Source organism: Typopeltis vanoorti, chromosome 21 (genome assembly GCF_054136105.1).
Source record: "Typopeltis vanoorti isolate ZY-2024b chromosome 21, IOZ_Tvanoo_1.0, whole genome shotgun sequence".
NCBI lineage: Eukaryota > Metazoa > Arthropoda > Arachnida > Uropygi > Thelyphonidae > Typopeltis > Typopeltis vanoorti.
The window spans coordinates 64,780,913-64,804,134 of NC_143569.1; the positions used below are offsets into that span (position 1 = coordinate 64,780,913).

At 34.5% G+C, this 23,222-nt stretch overlaps 1 protein-coding gene across 2 annotated transcripts in view; it reads right to left on the reverse strand.

The window, feature by feature from the left end:
• Nucleotides 1-790: 790 nt before the first annotated feature.
• LOC150094925 (ubiquitin-associated domain-containing protein 2-like) overlaps nt 791-23,222 on the reverse strand; it is a 115,684-nt gene continuing 93,252 nt past the window's right edge. For both annotated transcript variants that reach the window (XM_090411262.1, XM_090411263.1), the window contains exons 8-10: nt 20,540-20,681; nt 9,517-9,569; nt 791-1,463 (exon numbers count right to left, since the gene is read on the reverse strand). In XM_090411262.1, the coding sequence (XP_090267388.1) occupies nt 1,353-1,463; nt 9,517-9,569; nt 20,540-20,681 (306 nt within the window). In that variant the 3' untranslated portion in view covers nt 791-1,352. The remainder of the gene's footprint in view (nt 1,464-9,516; nt 9,570-20,539; nt 20,682-23,222) is intronic.

Sequence of the window (23,222 nt, forward strand, 5' to 3'; positions counted from 1 at the left end):
TGTAATGCAAGTTTTCAATGAATGTCAGCCAGTTTTCAGTTTTCTTTTATATTTTAATGTATGTGTTCTCCACAGTTAGCCTATTTTGGAGGATGAAAAATCTAAGCTTCGGGGGACTTCTATTTTCATATGAAACCAGCTAACTGAATGCACACTGCAAAGTATATTTAATGTGCAAGTCAAATTTGAACTATTCTTATAATGCTGGGAGTGAAAGGACAGTTTTTATATTAATTTGGAAACTACAACATTAAAGCTGAAAATATATTTTAACGTAATTAGCATAAGAAATTCCATTCAAAACCAATATGAAGTTACAAAAATTAGACTAAAGCAAAAAAATATAAACTGAAGAAAGTATTTTTTAATTTTTTTTTTTACAGTATAATACGCACAATGATTTTAGTTTACTTATAGTCATGCAAAAATGCAACCTGAAAGCATTTTATCCTGTAATCTACTGTAAAGCAACATGCAACAGTTGAACGTGTAATAATTGCCATGAAAACTTATACAACAAAAAATGATATAGTTAATGCATATTGGAATAATTCCTAGTGGGATTCAAACCTAGCTCATAGGATGGAAAGATAGATGCTATTTACTTATTATGAATTAAGAATTCTGAAATGACTGTACTATTGTAAATGAAAGTTTACAATAAGCTTAAAAAAGGATGAAAATTTAAAATTACTTTCAGAAGTAAGTTTTAAGCTAATAAAAATGTCTGGTATGGAAATAGAGTAAAAATGTAGGAGGAATTTTAAAGAAATAAAAATATTAAAAATCAAACTTTTCCATTTTTTTATTTCACAAATCCAGGCAACGATGTACAGCTTTTGCATCAGTCTCGGACCAGGTGGGAAGATGTGCCCAAAAAATCATTGGGCATATAGCAACAAGAAACTAGTTTAAAAAAGTATGTACAAATAAAAAATATATATCTTGTACACTTTCATAGTAGATCAAGTGAAATTTGAATAACATAAGCATAAAATTAGCATGATAAATTGGCTTGTGAAAGTAAATTATCATCTGCTTTTATACAATTTTTATACATATGAACAAAGTGTTGGCTAGGTAGCTTCCAACACTAAAATTTCTCACTAAAACTGCAATGGCCTTGAAACCAGCACAGATAAAAAAGATAAACACTAGTGTCAAAACTTTTAAGTCTTTACATTATTCTTCCTTAATGCTGTACGTTTTCACATTCACTCTTCCTGCATAAAAAAACGACACTGTTTCCAGAACTACATACATGAACATGTACAAGTGATAGTTTTTATTTACATTATCTGGCTCGGCACTCAGAAATAAGGCTTGTCTCTAATAACCCCATTCTCTCTACTTCAGCTCTCATTCAGTAAAATACTGGTGGCAAGTTGCACATCATTATTAGAACTTCTTAAAGCACGCACAACACTTTGACGATCAAATCCCATCTCAACAAGTGTCTGTACCTAAGAGAGAAAGATTTTTTAGAACGATTTTTATAATTAGCATTTAAAATTATTTCACTAAAATTAATTTGACAATTTATGATTGTTCTTAATTTTTTTTTTAAATTTAAGATAATTTGCTTTGCAACATATATAAAATTAAACCATAAATATAAATTATCATAAAAACATTCCCTAGGAGCAGATTAAAGTCAAATAAGAAATTCTTTCAACTATGAAAGGTATCTAAACCTATTTCCATAAAAAAAAAAAAGCTCTACAAATATGCAGTTATATATTCAGTTCTTTTTTGCAGTTAAGAAAGTAAAATATGTAAAAGAGAAATAAATGAGATGATAAATTCACAGTGTTGAGTACTAGGGATTTACAATTATTTCAACATTATTTTCACATCTAATATATTAGGCCCCATGGCATGACTATGTAACTTGGTTTATAGAATCCTAATTAATGCTCTAACAGAGTGATTAATCCAATCTGCATATCTGACGAATGCAAGTATTCTCTGGGTATGTCTGTCTTAGACTGAAAACCCAAGTTTCCAGGAGAAAAAAATCCTGCATCCTCTGTGAGACCAACTAACTCACCTTCAGTTTAAAAATCCTTATAATGGTTATTTGCATCCTAGAGGGGATTCAAACTCCAAGTCTTTCCAACCAAAGGGCATCATTAACTGAACTATGGAGGTTCAAATTATATGAACACTTCCACAGATATTATTAGTACGCTAATCAAAGAAAATTAACAGATTGCAAATTAAAAATCTTTTATTCTTTAGAATAAAAATTGTATTTATATGGTCCTACTGAGAAGAGGTTCATAATCTGTAATAATTAAAATTCAAGCAGATATATTTAAAAAATAATAATTAAGCAGGTAGTTTATATGAATAAAAGTAATTATTAGCATAAAAATTTCACTAAGGTTTCATAGGTATCTTCAGTATGAAATGATTGAAATACAAGTCATCTTCCTATCTTGTATTAGGCTTTGGGGCCTCTCACAATCTCATTCCATCTTTTATATAGTCTTCCAACTGATCTCTTCCCCATGGGTTTCTATTCAAGGATTTGTTTGGTGATTCTACTATTGTTCCATTTCCATTGTGGATATATTCTATTATTGGCTGCTTATTCATTTCTTCCATGATTTCTTTATTTCTTTTATGATCTAACAAGATGTATTCTGCAATTCTCCTATCTCATTTCTGCTGCATTGAAATATAAGTTCAAAGCACATATAATAGAAATATCAGCAATGCTATATAAAATATTAAGAGGTCAAGTACAGCAACTAAGATAATACTAATGTCCTAAATAATGCTAATGACACACACACACACACACACACACACACATATATATATATATATATATATATAATTAACTTAAGATTAGCAGTCAAAAAATGCCACTAAGGGGGATAACTGCAATTCATCTCATCTACAAACTAACAATGCTTCACAACTCTTATTGTACAATCTTTCAATAAGGAATCTGCTCCTGTGTCTGAGTTGAGTTTGATCTTTTCCCAAAGAATTCTGTGCTCAAAGGAGACAGTGTGTTCTACAAGTCCAGACTGCTTAGCCTAATAGTATTTGATGTAACTTTTATGTTCCTCAGGATGAATAGCGGTGTATTTTCTGGAAGGATCAAAGTACAATAAATCAAAGGCGCATGGGATCTGATAAACAACCTTGAATACTAAGAGAAGAAACCTGTCCTTTGTCAAACCAAAAAATGAAAAAAATTTAGCAGAAAATAGTAATGCTAATAATGTAATAGTAAGCACCTGCCGGATTTCTTTTCGAGATATGGACTAGCCATTAGTAACACCATGTTCCAACACAATGATGTGCACAAATTCACACAAAGAGAACATGTAAAAAATAGTCTTATTCACCATGGTATTGGTGATAATATTTTCACTGTAGTTCAGGATGAAACATTACACAGGAGATTTGAAATAAGTGATCACTATTTACTTTTGAAAAAGATAATGTATGCAAAATATGTAAAAAAGGTTTAAAAATCCAGTCATGTAACTTTCAATGGTGAACTGTAGACTCAAATATACAAACATCATTAGAGAAAAAAATAAAGCTATTTGAAAACAAACCAAGACATCCACTGACAAACAACACAGAGAAGAAAAAGACTTCATGGTAGACTCAAGTTAAAGTAGTTCTAAATAAAGAAATCATACCAAAAGTTCCTGGTAGGTAATTTAATAGGTGTCCACTCCTCAGAGAATATAGGAAAAATGCAAGAATGCTATAAGTAAAAGCAGACAAGTCATAGAAGATTTTGGCAAGATATAGAAGATAAATATCACAAAGGTGGAAGCTACTCTGGAAGCTATTACAAAAAAGATTCAAAATGAAAGATTACTGTAAAAAAAATTAGAAGATGCTAAAGATGACATAAAATCATATATAAAGTAATTATTTTGAAAGACTGTGAAATGAATCAAGCATTGATAGAACATTGGTAAAAAATATTAAGAGGAATGCTATCAGGAGTACACACCATTTTACTTTTAGTAAAAAAAAAAGCAATCAGAAAAAATCTGATAAAACAGGGTTATTGTTCTAAATTATATGCAAAAGATTACAGCCATGAGGAACATGTGCTATGTATGTTAACTATTTGTATTTTGCAGAATAAAAAAAACTTGCATTTTTGGGAGAAAAACTCCACTTCACTTCACATAAGATACGTTAATTAGTTAATTCAGCAGATCTAGTCAGAAGATTAAATTCCAGGTGATTGGAATAGAGCTCCCATAATACTAATCTATAAAAAAGATTAACCGAGCGTAAAAATTATAGAGGAATTTCCCTATTGAAAATTCCAGGTAAGATTTATATAAGCATACTTGAGATGCTAAAAAAAATTATAAAAGAGAAACATGGAGAACAAATTTAGTTCAGGAAAAATAAAGGTTGCCAGGATTAGATTTTTATATTAGGACAAATAGGTATGAAAGGAATATAACAAGGATTTCAGTTCTGTAATCTGAAAAAGGCATATCAATAGCAAGACATTCTTCAAAGTGCTATAGCTGAATTGTACAAAGGGGATATGTTCATACCATGCATATACAAACTAAATATTACGGTTTGTTTATTTTACTGTGAAGGATCAGCATGAAAGGAAGTATTATAAGATACCATGATATAACCACATAAGTTTATACTGTGCAATGTAAAAAACATTTGTATTTCTAGAAACAAATTGTAGCAGGTTGCATGAGGAGGAAAGTGGAATTATATAACTTCTGAGTCTAAGATCTTGAACAATTGTGTAAACGAGAAAGATGATGCTAAACAGATAAGTTTTATTACCATTCTTGCTACAATCCTATATGAAATATAAGTGAGATGGTAGCTGTACCTCCTTAAAAGGGTATTACATCTGTGTGCTTATCCATTATGATGACATAAAAACCTACAACAACTCCTATTAAGAATATCAAGTAGATTATGTCTCACACTGATTTACTGAGTTCTTTCATCACACGAGTGTGGATGCCATTAAATCAGATAATTTAGAATCTAGATTGCATCTTCTATCTGTGATGGCATGCAAGAGATGAAAAAAAAAAAGGAATGAAAAATCCTTTCCTGAGCTTTGAACTTTTCTGGTCTACATTTCTTGAAATTTTTTACTTATATTTATTTTTTTTTTTTAAAGACAAGGATTATAAACTAAAGATATATAAACTCATCCAAACATTTATGCTTAAGCAGACAATTATTTTTGTTGGCATTTATGATTATTTACTTATTTCTGAGTCAACAGCCTATTTTAATACCACCCACACACACTTCTCTAGGAACCTTGATTTGATTTTTTTTTTTTTTTTTTGTTTCCCAAGCTGGTTTATATATACTCATGGTTTACTTTTCACTGGTTATATCTATTTTGTTTCAAGTTTTCATGTCACTTACATTAAAGAGTTACAAGTAAATCATGCTTTCTAGCCCAATTCTTTGATAAAGTCTGCTTTCTCCTTTAAGGACATTAATGACTTTTAATTTAATGTTTCTGAACACACTTCATAAGCAAAGAAAAAATATTACCTACCAATCAACAAAAGAAAACTTTTATCACTTTTTTTTAATATATTTTGTTTAATCCATCACAAATAAGAGGATGTAGAAAATATAAGAACCTGCTGATGTTCTCTTTGAATAGTTAGAGGGAAAAGCCAATCCAAAGTTCCAGGTAAATGAGAGGAGGAAGATCAGATTTCAGTTAGATGTTGAGCAGCTGCCACTCATTACATTATAGATCTAATGTCAGATAGCAGATGAAGTAAGACTATGAGAGGATAACATGATTTTGGATGATAATACCCAAAGCCATATTCTGCAACTCAATAAGAATAAGAGAGGAGATGAAATACCTTGAATAAAAATGGTTATTGCCTGTAACTTGTTGCAAATAATCAGTTCAAATAATTATGAGTTACTGTGATGGCCAAACAAATTCTGCTATATGTCGTTTTTTTAAGAAAGAAAACTGAGTTCACATGCCCTCAGAGACAGAAGAAACTTTATTATACAATTTTCAGGAAATGATAAATTAGTCAGAGAAGGGACTTTTTTTTTTTTTCCTGTTCGAACAACTGGGATTTTTCCTCCCAGAGAAGTAGCAATGGAATCCTAAGATAGAGATTCAACATTAACAAATCCTGTCTGCTATTCAAGAATTATCAAATTCCTTGTATGAAATTCAAATGCAAGTATATGAAAAATGAAACAGCTACAAATACAGGTTATAATTGGGACTTTATAACAGTGAGTATGTAAAGAACCTCATTATCGCATATGTTGAAAGTGACCACCTCCTTAGTGGCTGCAAACTCACTCTCTTTTTACCAGGTTTGATGCAACCTAGTGAAGCACCTGCACACTGATGTTTTCAATTGCTGTTGAAATATTCATTTTTAGTTTATCCAGTGTGTGTGTGTGTGTGTGTGAGAATTATTCCAATAAACATCATTGAGATATCCCCAAAGGAAAAAATCTGGTGATCTTGGAGGCAAGAATTTTTGAGATGAGACAGTCACTGAAAATTTCTTGCAAAATGTGTATGGCACTATTCGACATGTGGCGCCATATTGTTGGAACCAACAATGGCATTTGCTAACAACAAGAAGTACCACTAACTGTGTGATGATGTCATGGTAGACAGAACTATTCACAATCGTTTCAAAAGAAAATGAGTCTCCTACAATATGATGCAGTGATATCCCACACCAAACTAATTTTCTGAGAATGCAAAACTTTTTCATGAAAAGCATGTGAATTTTCATATGACCAAATCCTACTGTTTTGACTTTACATACTCACTGAGATGAAACCAGGCCTCATCACTGAAGAAAACTATATCAAGCATCTCTATATCATGTTCTTCAACCAATGAGCATAACCATCTGCAGAAGGCTATTTGTTTGCCTTTATCTGGGTTCTTCAGTTCATGAAATGAGTGTACACAATATGGATGAAGGTGCAACGATCTCACAGCTTTCTGAACACTATCGTATTACGTTGATGATTGCATGACAAGTTTCCTGAGGTTTTTTTGTTGGGGAATGCTGCAGTCTCTTTACCTCATCCATTTTATCATCAGTCAAAATGAAGGGTCATCTTCCTTAGCAATTCCTATCTGCAACAGATCCAGTTTCCCTGAAAAGGCTGCACTAATCTCGTTATATTAGACTTCAGTACCTGGATATTTCTTATGAAATTCCTCGGCAACACGTGTGCAAAAACAATTAGCAAAATAAATTTCCAAAATGAAAACTTGGTGCAGCTGGGAAAGACATTTCACTTCCACAATGAACAAAACTGCACTGAGAACAACCTGTACATGTCACAGTGAACTCAGCATCTCTGATAGTTTGTAATAATATGATGGTGACATCTAGTGGCATAAGGAATGATTATAACAATTTGGAAACAACTGGTACAAATTCAAGGTACAAATACAAATTCAACTTTATGATCACCCTGTGATCCAAATGCTGTGAAACTTTTGCTTTGCAGCATCTGGAAGGGATATCTGAGGGGTAAGTTCCAAAATTTACCAACAGGGATGCTGTATGATGTGCTGAATGTAGATATAGTAATTTTTCTGTGTCTAATTTTATTCACTTCCTTTGTGCATTGACGAGTCTTACTGTGCATGTTGCCATTACTGGTATGCCACATCCTTTGCACAGTGTGTGTTATGCTATCTTTCAGCACTGGCAAGTTATCAGGACGATCCTGATAAATTCTGTCTTTGAGAAATCCCAGAGCCAGCAGTCACAAGGGGTCAAGATCAGGTGAATGCAGTGCCGATCACTGGTTTCCATGAAATGTTCTTGAAGAACACCCCCACCTGTATGGATTGATCAATGAGTGAAGTAGTCCCATTCTGCATGAAAATGACTGCAACAGATCTTCATTGCAATATAACAACAGATTATTGCAATATGATAAACAAACTTGTTTATCATATTGCAATACCTCTTGACAGTAACTGAGCAGGTCACAGAATACAAAAGAATTTGTTGGGTTTTGCATAGCCCATACCCAGCAATTCACAGTTCTGTTCAGATGAAAGTGGATCTCATCTCCCCTACAAAATCATCCATGGTCACACAGCATTCAATTCCACTCAAACAAGGAATAAAGCAAATGTCAGTCAATTTCAAAGTCCTGCGGGAGCAACTCTTGTGTCATGGTTATCTTGATTTAATAGAAATGTAGAATCTTCTGCAGAATTTTCCAGACAGTTGTGTATAGCACACGTGTCTTGATACAGCATGTGCTTTGCAGGAACAAATGCTGTTATTCATGGCCTACTCCACAACAGTAGTAGCAACTTCATGCACTTGTGATCTGATTGGTTTGCGACCAAACCAGATGAAACATCCAATGATCTCGTTTCTTCAAAATGACTCATAATTTATCACAGAGTGCATGGAGATAGTAGACCTCATTGACATTTCTTCAGGCAATGAAATTCGTGGAGTGCAGCAACAGCATTGAAATTGTTTAGGTAGTACAGCTTCACAAGCAAAGCATGTTGGGTCAAGGTTAGTGCAATAAGTGTGGATGTTATTAACAACCAGAATGTAAGGAAAATTTCTGTGTCCATCTTTTTAAACGCTCCTGGCACTTCCTGAGTTGCATAATATGCAAATTCCATGTATTTGGTGTTTACAATATCCTGGGTGGTGAATTTTGGAACTACTTTTTTTTCTTCTTGGATATTACTTCCACAAGGCCTTAAACAGGGATACTTTAATTTTGATCACCATGTATATTATCAGTGAAACTTGGTTATAAAGAGCACCATGAGACCAACAAAATTTTAATTTTAACCATTACTCACTATATCAGTGAATTAAATCTACCTCCTATTTTTTTAAATTCTCAATAACAAAAAAAAAAGCAGGAAGAAATAATATTACATAACTAGGTATTATTTTTATGAATATGCTTGTATAAACTACTTTTACACATATTAAACACAATTTTTAATCCATACATGTAATATTAAACAGTTTCTTTCTTTCTCTGAAATGAAAAACAATACTAATTAATAATGTACACGATTTCAATTAGTCTTTTCAAAAACTGACTGTCGTTATGTCGGCTTTTAAATCATCCAGTCAACTAATGTTATATACAAAATTGTCACATCCAAATTGTTTAGCAAATTTTTCCACTTTATGCCCTCCAGATTGGACCAGACTGTCTATTGAGAATCCAACAAGGAAATATGAGTAAACTGGAATCATTATGACTTTTTGCTCAATGCAGCCACGATCTTATTTCTGTGCTCATTACAACAAAGTTCACCTATATGTATATAAAATACATCTGTATTGCAAAGTGGAAATATCTTTCAAGACCTTATACCAACAAAAGTAACTAAATTTTACTACTTTTATAATATTACTATTCTTTTTAATATTATCTTGTATATTAAAAAGAAATTTAATTTTACTATGTAATTTTCAAACACATATGCATAATAAAAGCTTCACTTACTAGTTCCTCTTCCTGCACAGGTGATATTATCTCTGGTTCAGGAGAACTGCCATCTAGAGGGAAAAAAATTAAACTTTATGAACTAAAATTTCTCTCCAACCTATGGCAAGTAACACTCAATTCTCACTATAGAATCACATCTCACAATAAAACAGCACTGTATCTGAGGAACTCTGGACAGGATTTTTTTGGTTCTGTATTATGGTGGTGTCAGGTACAGTGAAAATCAACTGTAATCAAAATAATTTGGAAAACAATATACACAAACAGACAGGAATTCTGAACTAAAAGTATTTATGAACATGACTTCAATATTTTATGATTTAAATCTATATCATAAAATCTGCTGCAGTTTTGAGAACATTTTTTTTATGTAGTTCCTGATCACGAAAGGCTATTTGAAAACCTATAGGATTTTTTTTCTTCATTTTTATCGATTTTTATATATTTTTTAAATATTTTTTTTGCAAATCCAGAAACCCTGTCTAGAGACCAAACATGGAACTATTCAAGTCACTTCAGGCCTCCAATAAGTGGGGCAGTGGTCTCACTACACAATGAAATTCATCTCTCACCTAAAGACAATCACAAACATCCATGCCCTCAGCGGGATTTGAACCTGTGACCTGTTGGTTAGAGAGCGTGCATACGTTAACCACTCAGCCAACATACCAGAAACTAATGATGCTGACAGTAAAAATTCCTATTTCTCAAATTACAAAGGTATGTCAATACACCTGAAACTATAACAGTGACTATTAATAGTGAGTGGCATGATCAAGATTTTGTATATAAATATACAAAAACTGCTTGCTTTTTTTTTTTTCTTTATAAAGTGGCTTTTGAATAACTTGAAGGTGAAATGTTTAGTATCTACTGTAATTCAGTCAGAACTATGCATTGACAGTATATATGCAGCCTCAAAGGCATATAATGAGCATAATGAAAGCAGAACATGCTATTTTACACACACAAACTAATGAAGCAATGCAGTTGCAGATGAACATGATATTGAAAGTCACTTTGTGCAGTGATCAGCAATATAACTTTGACTATTATGAAATCAAATTTTAGAATTGGACTAATTGTTGCTCTTGTTGTATTGATATTTTTGTTTAACTGCACAACAACTCAGGCTATAATTTGCCAAGTTAAAGATTAAAATATACCTAGAAACAAATGTATTGTGTAAATTTGGTTACCTAGAAACAAATGTATTGTGTAAATTTGGTATATAAAAAAAAATTTCTAAGAGCCTGTGTAGCTCAGTAGAAGTGGCATTTGCACTCTACAGCACTTGAATGCACAAAAAAAAGGATTTGGTGGTTGAAATCTAGTCGCCGACTAGAGGAAATTTTCCTAAGCCTTTTGTCGACCGGTTCCCGAGTTAGTCAATCTCTGGCACGGGCTAGTGGAAACTTGGGTTTTTTGTCCCATAAACTAAGAAAATCGACTGTCGAACCCACACTATTTTCAGACATTAAAAATATTGTGTTAGGGACCACGAGATAGCAGCACTAGCTTGCCACCGCCTTCACTGTGTACCGATGAATCAGTGATAGCCTTGGGCCAGCTATCTCTCTGATTGGCTACCAGTGGAGATTGAACTGCCCACTCAGTCTCCAAAAGTTAGATAGGGTAAACGGCCCCGCCTACTCCCTATATGGGAACAAATAGGCGTTAGCTGATTTAGCTGAAAAATTTCTAAGGTGTATAATGATAAAATTTTATAAGAATTTTTATAAGGTTCTATTCTATTCCCTCAATCATACGGCTGGTGGGGGTAGTTATCCGCTACCATACTAGGGAGATGATTATGAGCAAGGTGGTTTTCCCATTGCCTTCCTTGCTGTAGTATATTTTATGACTGTAGCCATGTGTGTTCACGGATCCGGTTTGCCTGCTCGTGAGATGAAAAACCCCAGATAAACTGGTGGAAAAAACTTTGCTGTCCATGCCCAAGACTGGCTAACTTGGCTATGCCTGAGGAAGATCCTTAAGCTCCTCACATCTCCGACAGGAATCAAACCTAGGACATTCCTTCCCCAGGCATATGGTTGCAAAGTACAAGTCACTGGACTAACCATGAAGGCTTTTATGAGGCAATCTTTACAAAATTAATTTTTATAGATATTTAAAAACAAGGCATGTTTCATGAAATGGATAAAATCTGCAAATCTGCTTGGTTTGGGTAGATTGCTAAAAGTGGTCAAATAATACTTATACTCATTACAGAAACAAAGACAATCCATTAAAATGGAATCACAGTACTCAGGCATGACATTTCCCTACGATACGGTGTGTGTAAAATGGCTTATGATCTATATGGTAAAGAACATCTTTTCTATGGTCCCTGCACACTTTGGACTACCCTAGTTTCATTTTAGGCTTTTTTTTCAATATAGCTGTTGTTATTCTCTCTCTTCCATGATGTCTGCCACTAGGTTATTAGTGCCTTGCAATAATGAGTGTATAAGATGGCTTATGATCTGTACAGAAATGAACCTGTATGGTCTCTGCAGACTGAACTGCTCTAATTTCATTTCAGACTCTCCCACCTCCCAATATAGCTGTTATTCTCTTTCTATTTCCTGATGTCTACCACAAGGATATTAGATTTTTTTTTCCTTCTGGGATCTGCCTGTAATCATAAGAAACAAGCAGATGATGATCTTGTAAGGAACAAGTTTTTTTCCTCTCTTTTTTTAATACATCAGATTCAGGCATGAAATAGTGTAAAACCTAAAGCACATAATACTATGTGTGTGCGTGTGTGATGGGGGGGGGGGGGGGGAGTAAGAGTTAAGGATAAAAGGAATCTATTGACATGCTTCTTGAATAGCTGAAGGTTGCAGTCGCTGAAAAGACAGAGTGAGGGTAACTGTATCAAAAGAACAGAAGTAGAAAAAATGAAAGTCAAGGAGGAGAAGCTGATTTTGCAAGTTCGAAGTTGGACAGTAAATGGATGCTAACCAGAAGCTTCTTGTATTCTTAGTTTTGGAATACAGTGGAGGAATGTTCATTGTCCATGGAAATACACTAGCTATAGAAGAGACAAAGTAAAAACAAAACATCTATAAGAGTGATTGGATGAATCTATGGGGGGGGGGGGGGAGTCATCAATTAATTAGATTGAATAGCACAAGCATACTTAGGTTTAGGTGCATTACCCAAAATGTGAGAGTAGTATTCCAAGATTAGGTGGATTGTAGGATTTATGCAGTGTGATATGTACAAGAAAGTAATAGTATAGTGCCTTGAGCTGATAAACATATCAAGTTTCATGGTGGATGAAGAAGCAATGCCTAAGATATGTTTGTACTAAGACAGATGTAAGCAAGCCCAAGAAGAAAAACAATTAATTTTGTTTGGAAGATGAGATTTTTTTTTTTTTTTTGAGTTATCAGAATAAATAAGAGGAAGTGGAGTCAGATCTTTCTAGCAAGAGTTAAGAACAGCAAGGAGGAGTTTAAGGCATTGGTTCTGGATTACCTTCAAGTCCCTAATGATTGTGCACTACAAAGTTTAGCAAATGAAGAGAAATGAATTGAAATGTCATCAGTATAGCTATGGACAGGATTTGAGGTTAGTGAGAAGGCCATTTATTTACATGAGAAAGAGTGGGATGAGAATACAAAGCCCTGCCTGCACTTGCAAGGAAATAAGAAACCGTGTACCATGATGTAGTGAGTGGCCAGGAAGGAGGCTGGCAAACCCAAATGCAAAAGGGGTAGAAGGCAGGCCTAAAACAGGATGGTAGTTTGCAAGCAGGTGATTAATCTGATGTAAACTGGATCCAGAAGTTTTTTTGGCTGTGACAGCAAATGCACTGGGCTCAAGCATGCATGAAACAACTATAATTGCTTTTGAAGTGATAAATCCAATAGATTCCAGAATTGGAAGTGAGTGGGTAATATACTCTCTCTTGGATCTCCTCATGTCTGAGGACTTGTGACCTTCCTCATGATGCTTCACCATTTCTTTCTCTCCTGTGCCTCTCTTATTGCTTGTTCTAGTTTAAGTTCAGTGATTCTTGCTATTTGGTCAATCAACCTGTTGGGGGGTTTTCCTCTTTTTCCACATGGTCTACCTTGGATGATTACTTTTTCTAGGCAATTGCCTTCCCTTCTACATATGTGTCCAAAATATTGCAGTATTCTCATTTCGATTATGTTTATCAGTCTTGTGTGGATATTCAGTTCTTCTAGAATACTTTTGTTTGTTCTCTTTTCTGTCCAAGACACTCTTAACAATCTTCTCCAGCACCAGAGCTCGAACGCCCCAATTCTTCTTCTGTCATAGTCCAAAACTCAGAAGCATAGAGAAAGATTGAAAAAATTAAGGTTTCTACAAGCTTAATTTTTGTCTTTTTGGAGATGTGCCTGTCTTTCCAGATCTTGGTTAAATCAGTCATTGCTTTTTTTAGCTAGTGTTATTCTTCTTATCTCTTTTTTACATCCATCTTTTTTTGTTATCATCACTCCAAGGTAGTTGGAAATGGTCAACAATTTCAATTCCTTCTACATCTATCTCTTCTGCATTGTTTAAAATCATTATTTTCGTTTTATCTCAATTTATTCTTAAATCGTGGCTTAGGCTTTCTATGAACACACACACGAATTTAGAGTCATAAAAAACATTATATATATGCCTAATCTCTCATCAAGAGGATCAACCTGCCTCTCCCCAAAGGGATAGGGGAGAAAGGGGGAACTCCCCATACGAATATAAATATATCTCTCAATAGGAGGACTCAACTTGCCTCCCCCCAAAGGGACAGGGGAAATTCCCATATGAATATATACATATAATTAGGACTCAACCTGCCTCCCCCCCAAAAGGGGGGAATCCCCATTCGAACATATAAATAACATACTCCACTGTAGAAATGTGTTAAGAGTGTTAGGTAGATAGATACAACTGGCTTCTGATTTTGTTAGGAATTTTTGCTTTATCAGTCTTTGATTTTTTTCCTTTTTTGGGAAAAAGTGGACAGCCAGTGTCTACATCCTCCTCCTCAGGAAAATTATCCATGATGGTGAAATTCACTCTGCCCAGAGCTCTAGGTATTTTTATTACCTTGAATGCCAATATAGATACAGAGATGTACATTGTTTTTTCTGCTCAGCTGTCTGGAGGCTTTTCATTGTTTGACACAAGCCATTTTTTGGAATGAGACCATATTCACTGAAAGGTGTTTCAATGAATAGCAGATTAAAATTTTAGTGTTTAAGGTGTAGCATACAGGTAACCCTCATATAATGTGGTTGTTAGGTTCCACAGAAATGCCACTTTATATATATTGCATTAAAAGAGACTCAGATCACATAGAAAAAGTAGGGTTATGTTCCAAAATCGTTTTTTGTAATTATCTAAACAACGATACAGCCAACAAAAAATATTTTTATTTAATTCAGGTAATTCATTTAAGTTAAGAAAACAAACTATGAAATAAAATATATATAAACTTATAAAAATACAAATTGCAAGTAAAATTCATTGCCCATAATTCATAAACGTTTTAGGCAAAATAAAAAAAGTGCATAATTTAATCGTCATCACTGTCTTCAAAACGAAAATTTCGTAGATGTTCTTTATTTCGAGTGGCCGAACGTCGTCATCACTTGAAATCTCTTGGACATCATTTGCATACTTTGGCTGGTTTAGTTATCAAGAAGTCAGTAATAAGACCTTGCTTACCACTATGCTGCAATTTTTTATTAAGTTCATAATATGGAGCTAAAAAAACATCGAATTGTCTTGTGGATTTTCCAGAGCGCTCCATTGAGGAATCATTATCTGTAAAAACTTCCTAACATTCTTGCCTTCTGTTAATTTCTTTAAACTGAATTCTTGAATGGATTCATCACAATCAGAATCTTCAGTAGAACTTTCCCCCACCATATGGTTTGACGTCATCTATTAATTATATCAGTTCCTCCTAATTTAAATCTATTTCCCCATCAATTAATTCACTAATTTCGTTTTCAACGATATCGCAAAAGTCCTCCATGTGATCATTACTATAAAAATAAAATTTTTACATAAAAAAAGCATTATATTGTATGTAACTCGCCAGAAAATAAAGTTCTCAGCTTGAAATTAACACACTTATGATTTTTAATGCGCTTTCCTGGCAGAAAACAAAGACAACTTTCAACAATAAAAACTTTATATGATAAACAATTGATGTACATGCATGCAAAGGATATTTTCCCTAATATAAATTCGCTACTTATAACTACATGCACGATACAGGCAGACGCAACGAAGATAAAATTTGATTTTTAAGTCGGACAGTGAAAAATATATGAAAAGATAAGGGCTACCTATAATTGTAAAAAAAAAAAAAAAAAAAGCAAGGACAGTCATCCAAGTTAATATCACTTAATTTTTTTTTTATCATCACCTTTTTTTAGCATAAGGTTTTCCGTTAGATGTTGCAGCTTTCTCTTCACCTTCTAATATGGAATCTTCTGCTTTGTTTTGATTTGTGTGTGTGTGTGGGGGGGGGGGGGCTCATCCTTCTACCTTTGGCAGACTTAAGAGTAAGCTGAATGTTCTCTTTCACAGTTCATACATTCAGGCGTTTTGCAAGTGCAATCTTTAGTTTCATGTTGTTTACTAAAACATCCAACACAGATGGTAGAACAAAACTGTTTGAACATGACTACATATTTCTGCCACTTCAAGAATCTCAAAGCCTTTTTGGATGTAGATACTGCCAGGCCAATTCAGAGAGCCTGCTTATTTCAGATACAAGGATATTTCTGTTTGGTACAAGATTACCATTTCTAGGTATCAGGATTCATCGCATGGCTGTCACTCAATCTTTCAATTCAGAGTAAATCTCATCTGGAACATCAAGTAAGATGTTAGTTAAATCAGAAACCAATTGCTCTCTAGTTGATTCTCCACATTTTTATGCTATTCTTCTGAGGAGGTTTCCTTTATGAAAGTTATCTATCTTTCACCCTAAAAGCAATCCTTCATCACGGAATTTGGAAGGAAACTATAGGCGTAACTGCCATTTGGCTTTCATTACGAGATTTGTCAGTGGAGCAAGACCTTGGTGAGTGATAATTCGGCTAATATAAGAGGCACCATGATGATCTCATGAGAAAGAAACATATCTCAGCAGCTGTCACTCAGGATTCACTTCATTCAAACAATCTCTGTATATCAAATTATCAGGACAGGAATATGCTATCTAACACATTTTCTTTTAGTAGATGTTCAAAATATGTGCAAAACAATTTTCTTTAAGTAGATATTAATGTTGTCTAGCATCTAGAAGATTGGTGTGCTTTGTCTGGTGCTTATTCTTTCACAACTCATCCAGCAGTCATAGGACATATTCAAAATACACTATCTACCAATAATTGTCTGGACACCCCTATTATTTGAAGTTATGGAACACTCCAGGTTTGTTAATAACATAAAACCGGTTTACAGAAAGTAGGAAGCAGTATTTCATCGTAGCAATTGAATACAGGTGCTATGGCAACACTGTATGAACTCTGTGACTTCAAGAGAGATGTCATCATGGGCTGTCACATTGGTGGCATGTCCAATACATGCCATTGCTGCTCAACTGGAGCATCCAAAATCAATGGCTGGCGATGCAATCAACAAATGGAGACATTCTGGCATCACTAGTGCAGGAAAACACCAAGGGTGGCCACCAAAAATGACTGTCAGGGACAGGAGGGTGTTAAAGCAGATGGTATGCAAAAACCAGCTACAATTGGTACAGACCATCCATGATGAGTTCCAGAGCACCAGTAACACCATAGTGAGCACTAATACTGTACGAGAATAACTCCATTTACTGGGTATTCACAGAAGAGCAGCAGAACACAAGCCATACATCACAACAACGAACAAGGTGGTTCTTCTTGTCCTGGTGCAAAGAGCATGTGAACTGGACAACTGACCAGTGGAAAATGGAGCAATTAATCAAGCAATTAATTTCACCTGTTTCCAGTCTGATGAATGCTTGTTACCACAGTGTGTTGTACCCACAGCAAAGTTTGGTGGTGAAGGAGTAATGGTGCAGGGTGCATTTAGCTGGTTTGGAGTGGGACGGTCGTTGTCCATAGTTCCATGAAGGCAGCTCAGTACCTTGATATTCTGGATAATCAGGTGCTGCCTACATATGGAGTTTTTATGGAATGGACCTGTGTTACTATCAAGATGACAATGTTCCATGCCACAAAACTGTAGCTGTTATGGAATGGTATGAAGAGATGGACGTTAAATGACTGTCCTGGCCTACACAGAGTCCTGACTTCAATTCCATTGAACACTTGTGGAACGAATTGGAGTGGCAATTGAGGTCCAGAGCATCGTGTTCAAGATCTGTCGCTGAACTCAGTGCTGCTTTGATGGAGGAATGGAGACAAATTCCACCTCATGTCTGTCGCATATTGGTAGAAAACCTCACTAAAAAGGGTGTAGGAGGTGATCAAAGGCAAAGGTGGATAAGGTTCGCCTGCTGGTATCAACTGTAAATTGCTAGTGTCCAGACAATTATTGGTAGTAGTATGTTAATCAAATTTTGGGACATATTCATGGAATGAGTAACTTGCACCATATCAGTTCATTCTAATGCACCATAAATAGTTCTAATGAAATCAAAGTATTAATGGCTCATAAGTTTTTTGTATGCTAGAAAAGTTATTTTGAACTGATTTTCAATTCTATTATGCCAATTTTTGCTTAGATGTGATAAATCTAAAGGCAGCCTTCCACAAACAATACTCTAAAAAAAACATGTTAAAAGAAGCAAACAGAAGCTACTATTATTATTATTATTTTCTTTAAGCAGTCATAAAGAGGGAATAAGTACTCATAAATGCACTGCTGGTGATCAACTAAGGAACGAAGTGAAATTTTCAATGAGGACAGTAATCAGGAATTCTCATTATGGGTTTCAGATGTTATGTAATTTTCCCTCCTTATTTCAAATTAGCACTAGTGAGCGAATTGTTACATAATCTGGAAACACTGTTCTACACTAGTGGTCAAAATTGTGGAAACCTTTTGGAAAAGGTGTATTTCTGAGGTTTGATGGCTCATAACACCACTTTTATTTGGAGTAATACTATAAAATTATATATCAATGGAAAGATAATTTAATCAAGAATGTAATGTAATAACTTTTATGAAGGATTTTTTTATTAGAACAGCAGTTATAAAGAAGAAAAGTGAAACACATAGAAAAAATGAGATATATATAAAAATTCTCACAATGTGAGTTAATACTTAGTTGGGTAACCTTTAGCGCTAATTACGGCCTTACAATGCCTTCCCATGGAGAGAACCAAGTTTTTTTGTTCTGCAGCTGTTATAATGTGAAACCAAGATTGAATTATTGCTTCTATTAATTGGGTTTTATTGGTGGGTTGCTTCTGACTAACAAGTTTCTTTAGTCGACTCCATAAATTTTTGATTGGGTTAAGGTCTGGGCTATTCCCAGGCCATTCCAGCAGTGGAATTGATTATCTTGAAACCACTTTTTGCACACAGCAGCAACATGACATGGAGCTGAATCCTGTTGAAATATGAATGCTTCATTATCTTGGAAAAGATCACGTGCAGAAGGCTTCAGTTTGGGCTCAAGTATTTCATTTATGTATTTTTGGGCATTTATATTCCCATTAATCACGCAAATTCTGCCCACACCTTTTGATGTCATACAACCCCAGATCATAACACTAAGTGGGTGTTTCACGGTAGGTATAATGCAATCAGGATGCAAATCTTCTCAGATTCTTCTCCTTGCGTATTTTATGCCATCACTACCAAACAGGGAGATTTTGGTCTCATCACTCCAAATACTACTGTCCCATTGTTTTGCTGTCCAGTTAACATGGGTTTTAGCCCAGTTTAATCTTTTCAACCTTTGTTTGAGAGATAAAAATCGCTTTTTTCATGGAATTCTAGCATTTAGACCAAATTCCTGCAGTCTGCGCCGAACAGTCCTTGCACTCAACTTCACATTGTATTGCCCCATTTCATCTTGTATACACCGAGATGATTTTCTTCTCTCACGTAGGCACAGTCTCTCAATTCTTCTATCATCGCTTGCTGTTGTGCACCTTTACCAGTCTGGTTTCAAAGTGACTGAGTCTCCTTATACCTCTTCAAAAATTTAGAAATGCCACCCTTGGTTAAGTTTCTGCCAATTTTTCTTCAAATTTCTTCATAACTGTAGCCTTGTTCACTTAATAGTACTATTTTACATCGCTTTCTGGGTGACCAGTCAACTCTTTGTGCCATTTCTTTAATTTTATTACGTTTCACAAGCTCACTAAATGAAAGAACACAAAAAAAAAAAAAAAAAAAAAATCAACCAACTTGATAGCAATCGCATAACACACTGACAAATGTCCTCCTCTCAGCTCCAAAACATGACATCAATAGCTGAATCCTACTGTGACCTTATCGGCTCATTGCCAAAACAAGATGACACCTGATTGGCTCTCTAAACACTCATGCTCATTGGCTACATTCAAATGAAGGAAAGCTACTTCATATCAACCTATGCAAGTTGTGCTATTTTCTGGTTATTTGGCTATAACTTTTCATAGAATATAGTTAATTGAACAAATTTTGTTGCATTACATTCTTGATTGAATTATCTTTCCATTGATATATAATTTTATGGTATTACACCAAAAAAAAAGTGATGTTATGAGCCATCAAACCTCAAAAATACACCTTTTCCTAAAGGTTTCCACAATTTTGGCCACTAGTGTAAAGACTAAACATGGAACTGTTTTACTTCATGCCTCGAATAATCAGGTGATAGAGAAATTAGCACAGATCTGAAGAATAACAAAACCAACTCTTAAAATCAATAGTATCAACATATTCAATTGAAAAAAAAAATTACATTTTAATACAGCGAATGTCATATTAGAACAATGCTCAGTTTAAAGAAAACAATCACCACAAAAAAGAAGCATCTGTATAAACATGCTAAATAAATAAAAATAATCTAATAAGTCATAATAACCTGTGTTAATGTCGTTACTTATATTATCACGCCGATGCCTCAAATTATCCCAATTATCCTGTCCATGGAAGTTACCAAAAAGTCCACCATCTCCAGGAGGAACAAGCCTTTCTGCATAACCCTGTCCCATTTGTTGTCTTGTCTAAAAAAAAAAAAAAGAAATATACATTATGAAAATATTCTAGAACCATGGAATGGCCATGAATATTTCTTAAACAATTTATCGCCTATGAAATTATCAAAGAATAACGTGCATGATAGTCCTACATGATTAAATTTGCATTATCACTAGCTTCCTATAAACATTTTTTTTTTTAATTTGCTATTTACCAGAGCTCTAATATGGCCACATTAAATTTCTTATTACATATAATTTATTCAGTTGACTTCTTACCATACCAGCCTTGCTAATTCTCTTGTCTGTTTGGTTCAGTGGACATGATATTTGCATCCAAAGTACTAGGTTACCCAAAGAAAGACTTCAGTTTAATTCTAGTTGCCAACTAGATGAACTTTTTCTAAGCCTTTCAGTTCTTTAGTTAGTCAATCTCTGGCACAGGCTTATATAACACATGATGCATTATTCCTTATGTTATTTATAACTTTGGAAGTTTTTATTTTTAATGTTTGGAAAGTATTCAAATACATTTAAGGATATTTTATTGTTGTATGATATTAGCTTCCATCCTCCCAAACACAAACCTTGTTGTTAACTGAACTATACAATTACAGTAGACTCTCGACTATCTGGCCTAATGTGGTGGAAGGGCAGGCCGGATAACACAAAAGTCAGATAGGCCAGAGTTCTAGGCCTACCTTTTCACACAAATGTAGGCCTAAGATGAAAGAGTCAAAACTTACAGTTTTTAGTTTTTGAAAAAAGGTCCTTGATAGATGACTGCTTTACCCTTTTAGCCCTCTTCCACAACGCAATGTCCCTCCACTTTTATTCCACTTCCACTAGCTTGGGTAGCACACCACTTTTCAATTTCTGCTCGATTTTTCTTCCAGTCTCCAACTGTACTTTTCTCCGACACCTACCTCCGAAGCACTAGTTTTTGCCATTACCCCAGAGTCTAGTCGCTTTATAGTGCGTAGTTTTCCTTCATAGTCACTACAACCTTTTTTCGTTTATTACCCATTTCGTAATCTTTAATTAAAAAAACAACAATTTACTAATATAACCAGGAACAGTGGCAAATATGTTCCACACTTGTGGACATACAATACACAAATGACGAAGCGGGGAAATCTGCACTTTGCATGTCTCAACTTGTGTTATGCACACGGCACGTAGGAAGATTGTAGCAGTGCCTACTTGCAATGCCTTGGCAAAGTAAATTACAGTACGTATTCCTCATTTTATCACGGAGAATTACTGTATTATTATATTTCTCCGTGATAAAATCCGGGCTCTGGATAGTACAGAGGCCAGATAGTCGAGAGTCTACAGTATTTAAAAAAAAAACTGCAACAATCCTGAAGCAAAATCATGCAACTCGAGGTGCAACAATTCCAAATACTGAAGTTTTTAGCTGCACTAATACACTAAGGAACTACAGTTGACCCTTGAAGAACATGGGTTTGAACTGTGTGGATCTGCTTATATGCAGTTTTTTTTTAAAATATATTGGACATTTAATTTTTTGGAGATCTCAGCAATTTGAAAAAACTTGCAGATGAACCATATAGCTTAGAAATATCATAAAAATTAAGATAAAGTTAGGTATGTCATGAATGCATAAAATATATGTATATACTAGTCTATTTTATCATTAGTACCATAAAATATACACAAATTTATTATAAAAAAGTTAAAATTTATCAAAACTTACACACACAAACACATACAGATTGTACAATGGCCATTCACAGTCTAGAAAAATGTAAACAAACTTAAAAATGCAGTATTAAATCATTACTGCATAAAATATTAATTAGCATAAAATAAAGCTAATTATAATGATTCATTCATGCATAGTGTATATGCTAGGCTACCGCAAAGCAATTGTATTGATTGCACTAGGCTACCACAAAGCAATCATATTGTTGCTTCTTTGTTATCAATGCATGAATTGTTATACCTGTAAATATATGCAGAGCCTGTGTAGATCAGTGGATGTGGCTTTTGCACACCACGGCGCTTGGCTGCATGAAGGACGACTTTGTTTCGAATCTAGTTGTCGACTAGAGGAAATTTTTCTAAACCTTTTTTCGACTGGTTCCCGAGTTAGTTGATCTCTGGCATGGGCAAGCAAGTTTTTTCTCCCAGAAACTCAGGTTTTTCGTCCCGTAAACCCAAGAAAATCGACCGTTGAACCCACATTAATTCAGACATTAAATATATCGTGTTAGGGACCACGAGATGGCACTTGTTGAGCTGTCTCTCTTCACTGGGTGCCGCTTAATTAATGACAGCCTTGGGCTGGCTATCTCTAATTGGCTGCCAGTGGAGATTGAACTGCCCACTCAGTCTCCAAAAGTTAGATAGGGCTATACGGCCTATCTCACTCGGCTAACGCCTTTTTAGCTAACGCTAAAAAGGCGTTAGCTGAGCTGATAGCTGTAAATAAATATAAATAATTTCTCTTTCACATTATCTTTTCATTTTTGAAGTCCAGTGTTAGTAATAAGTATAATATCTACAGTGTTTTGTATCATATAAGACAATATTGATGTAGGT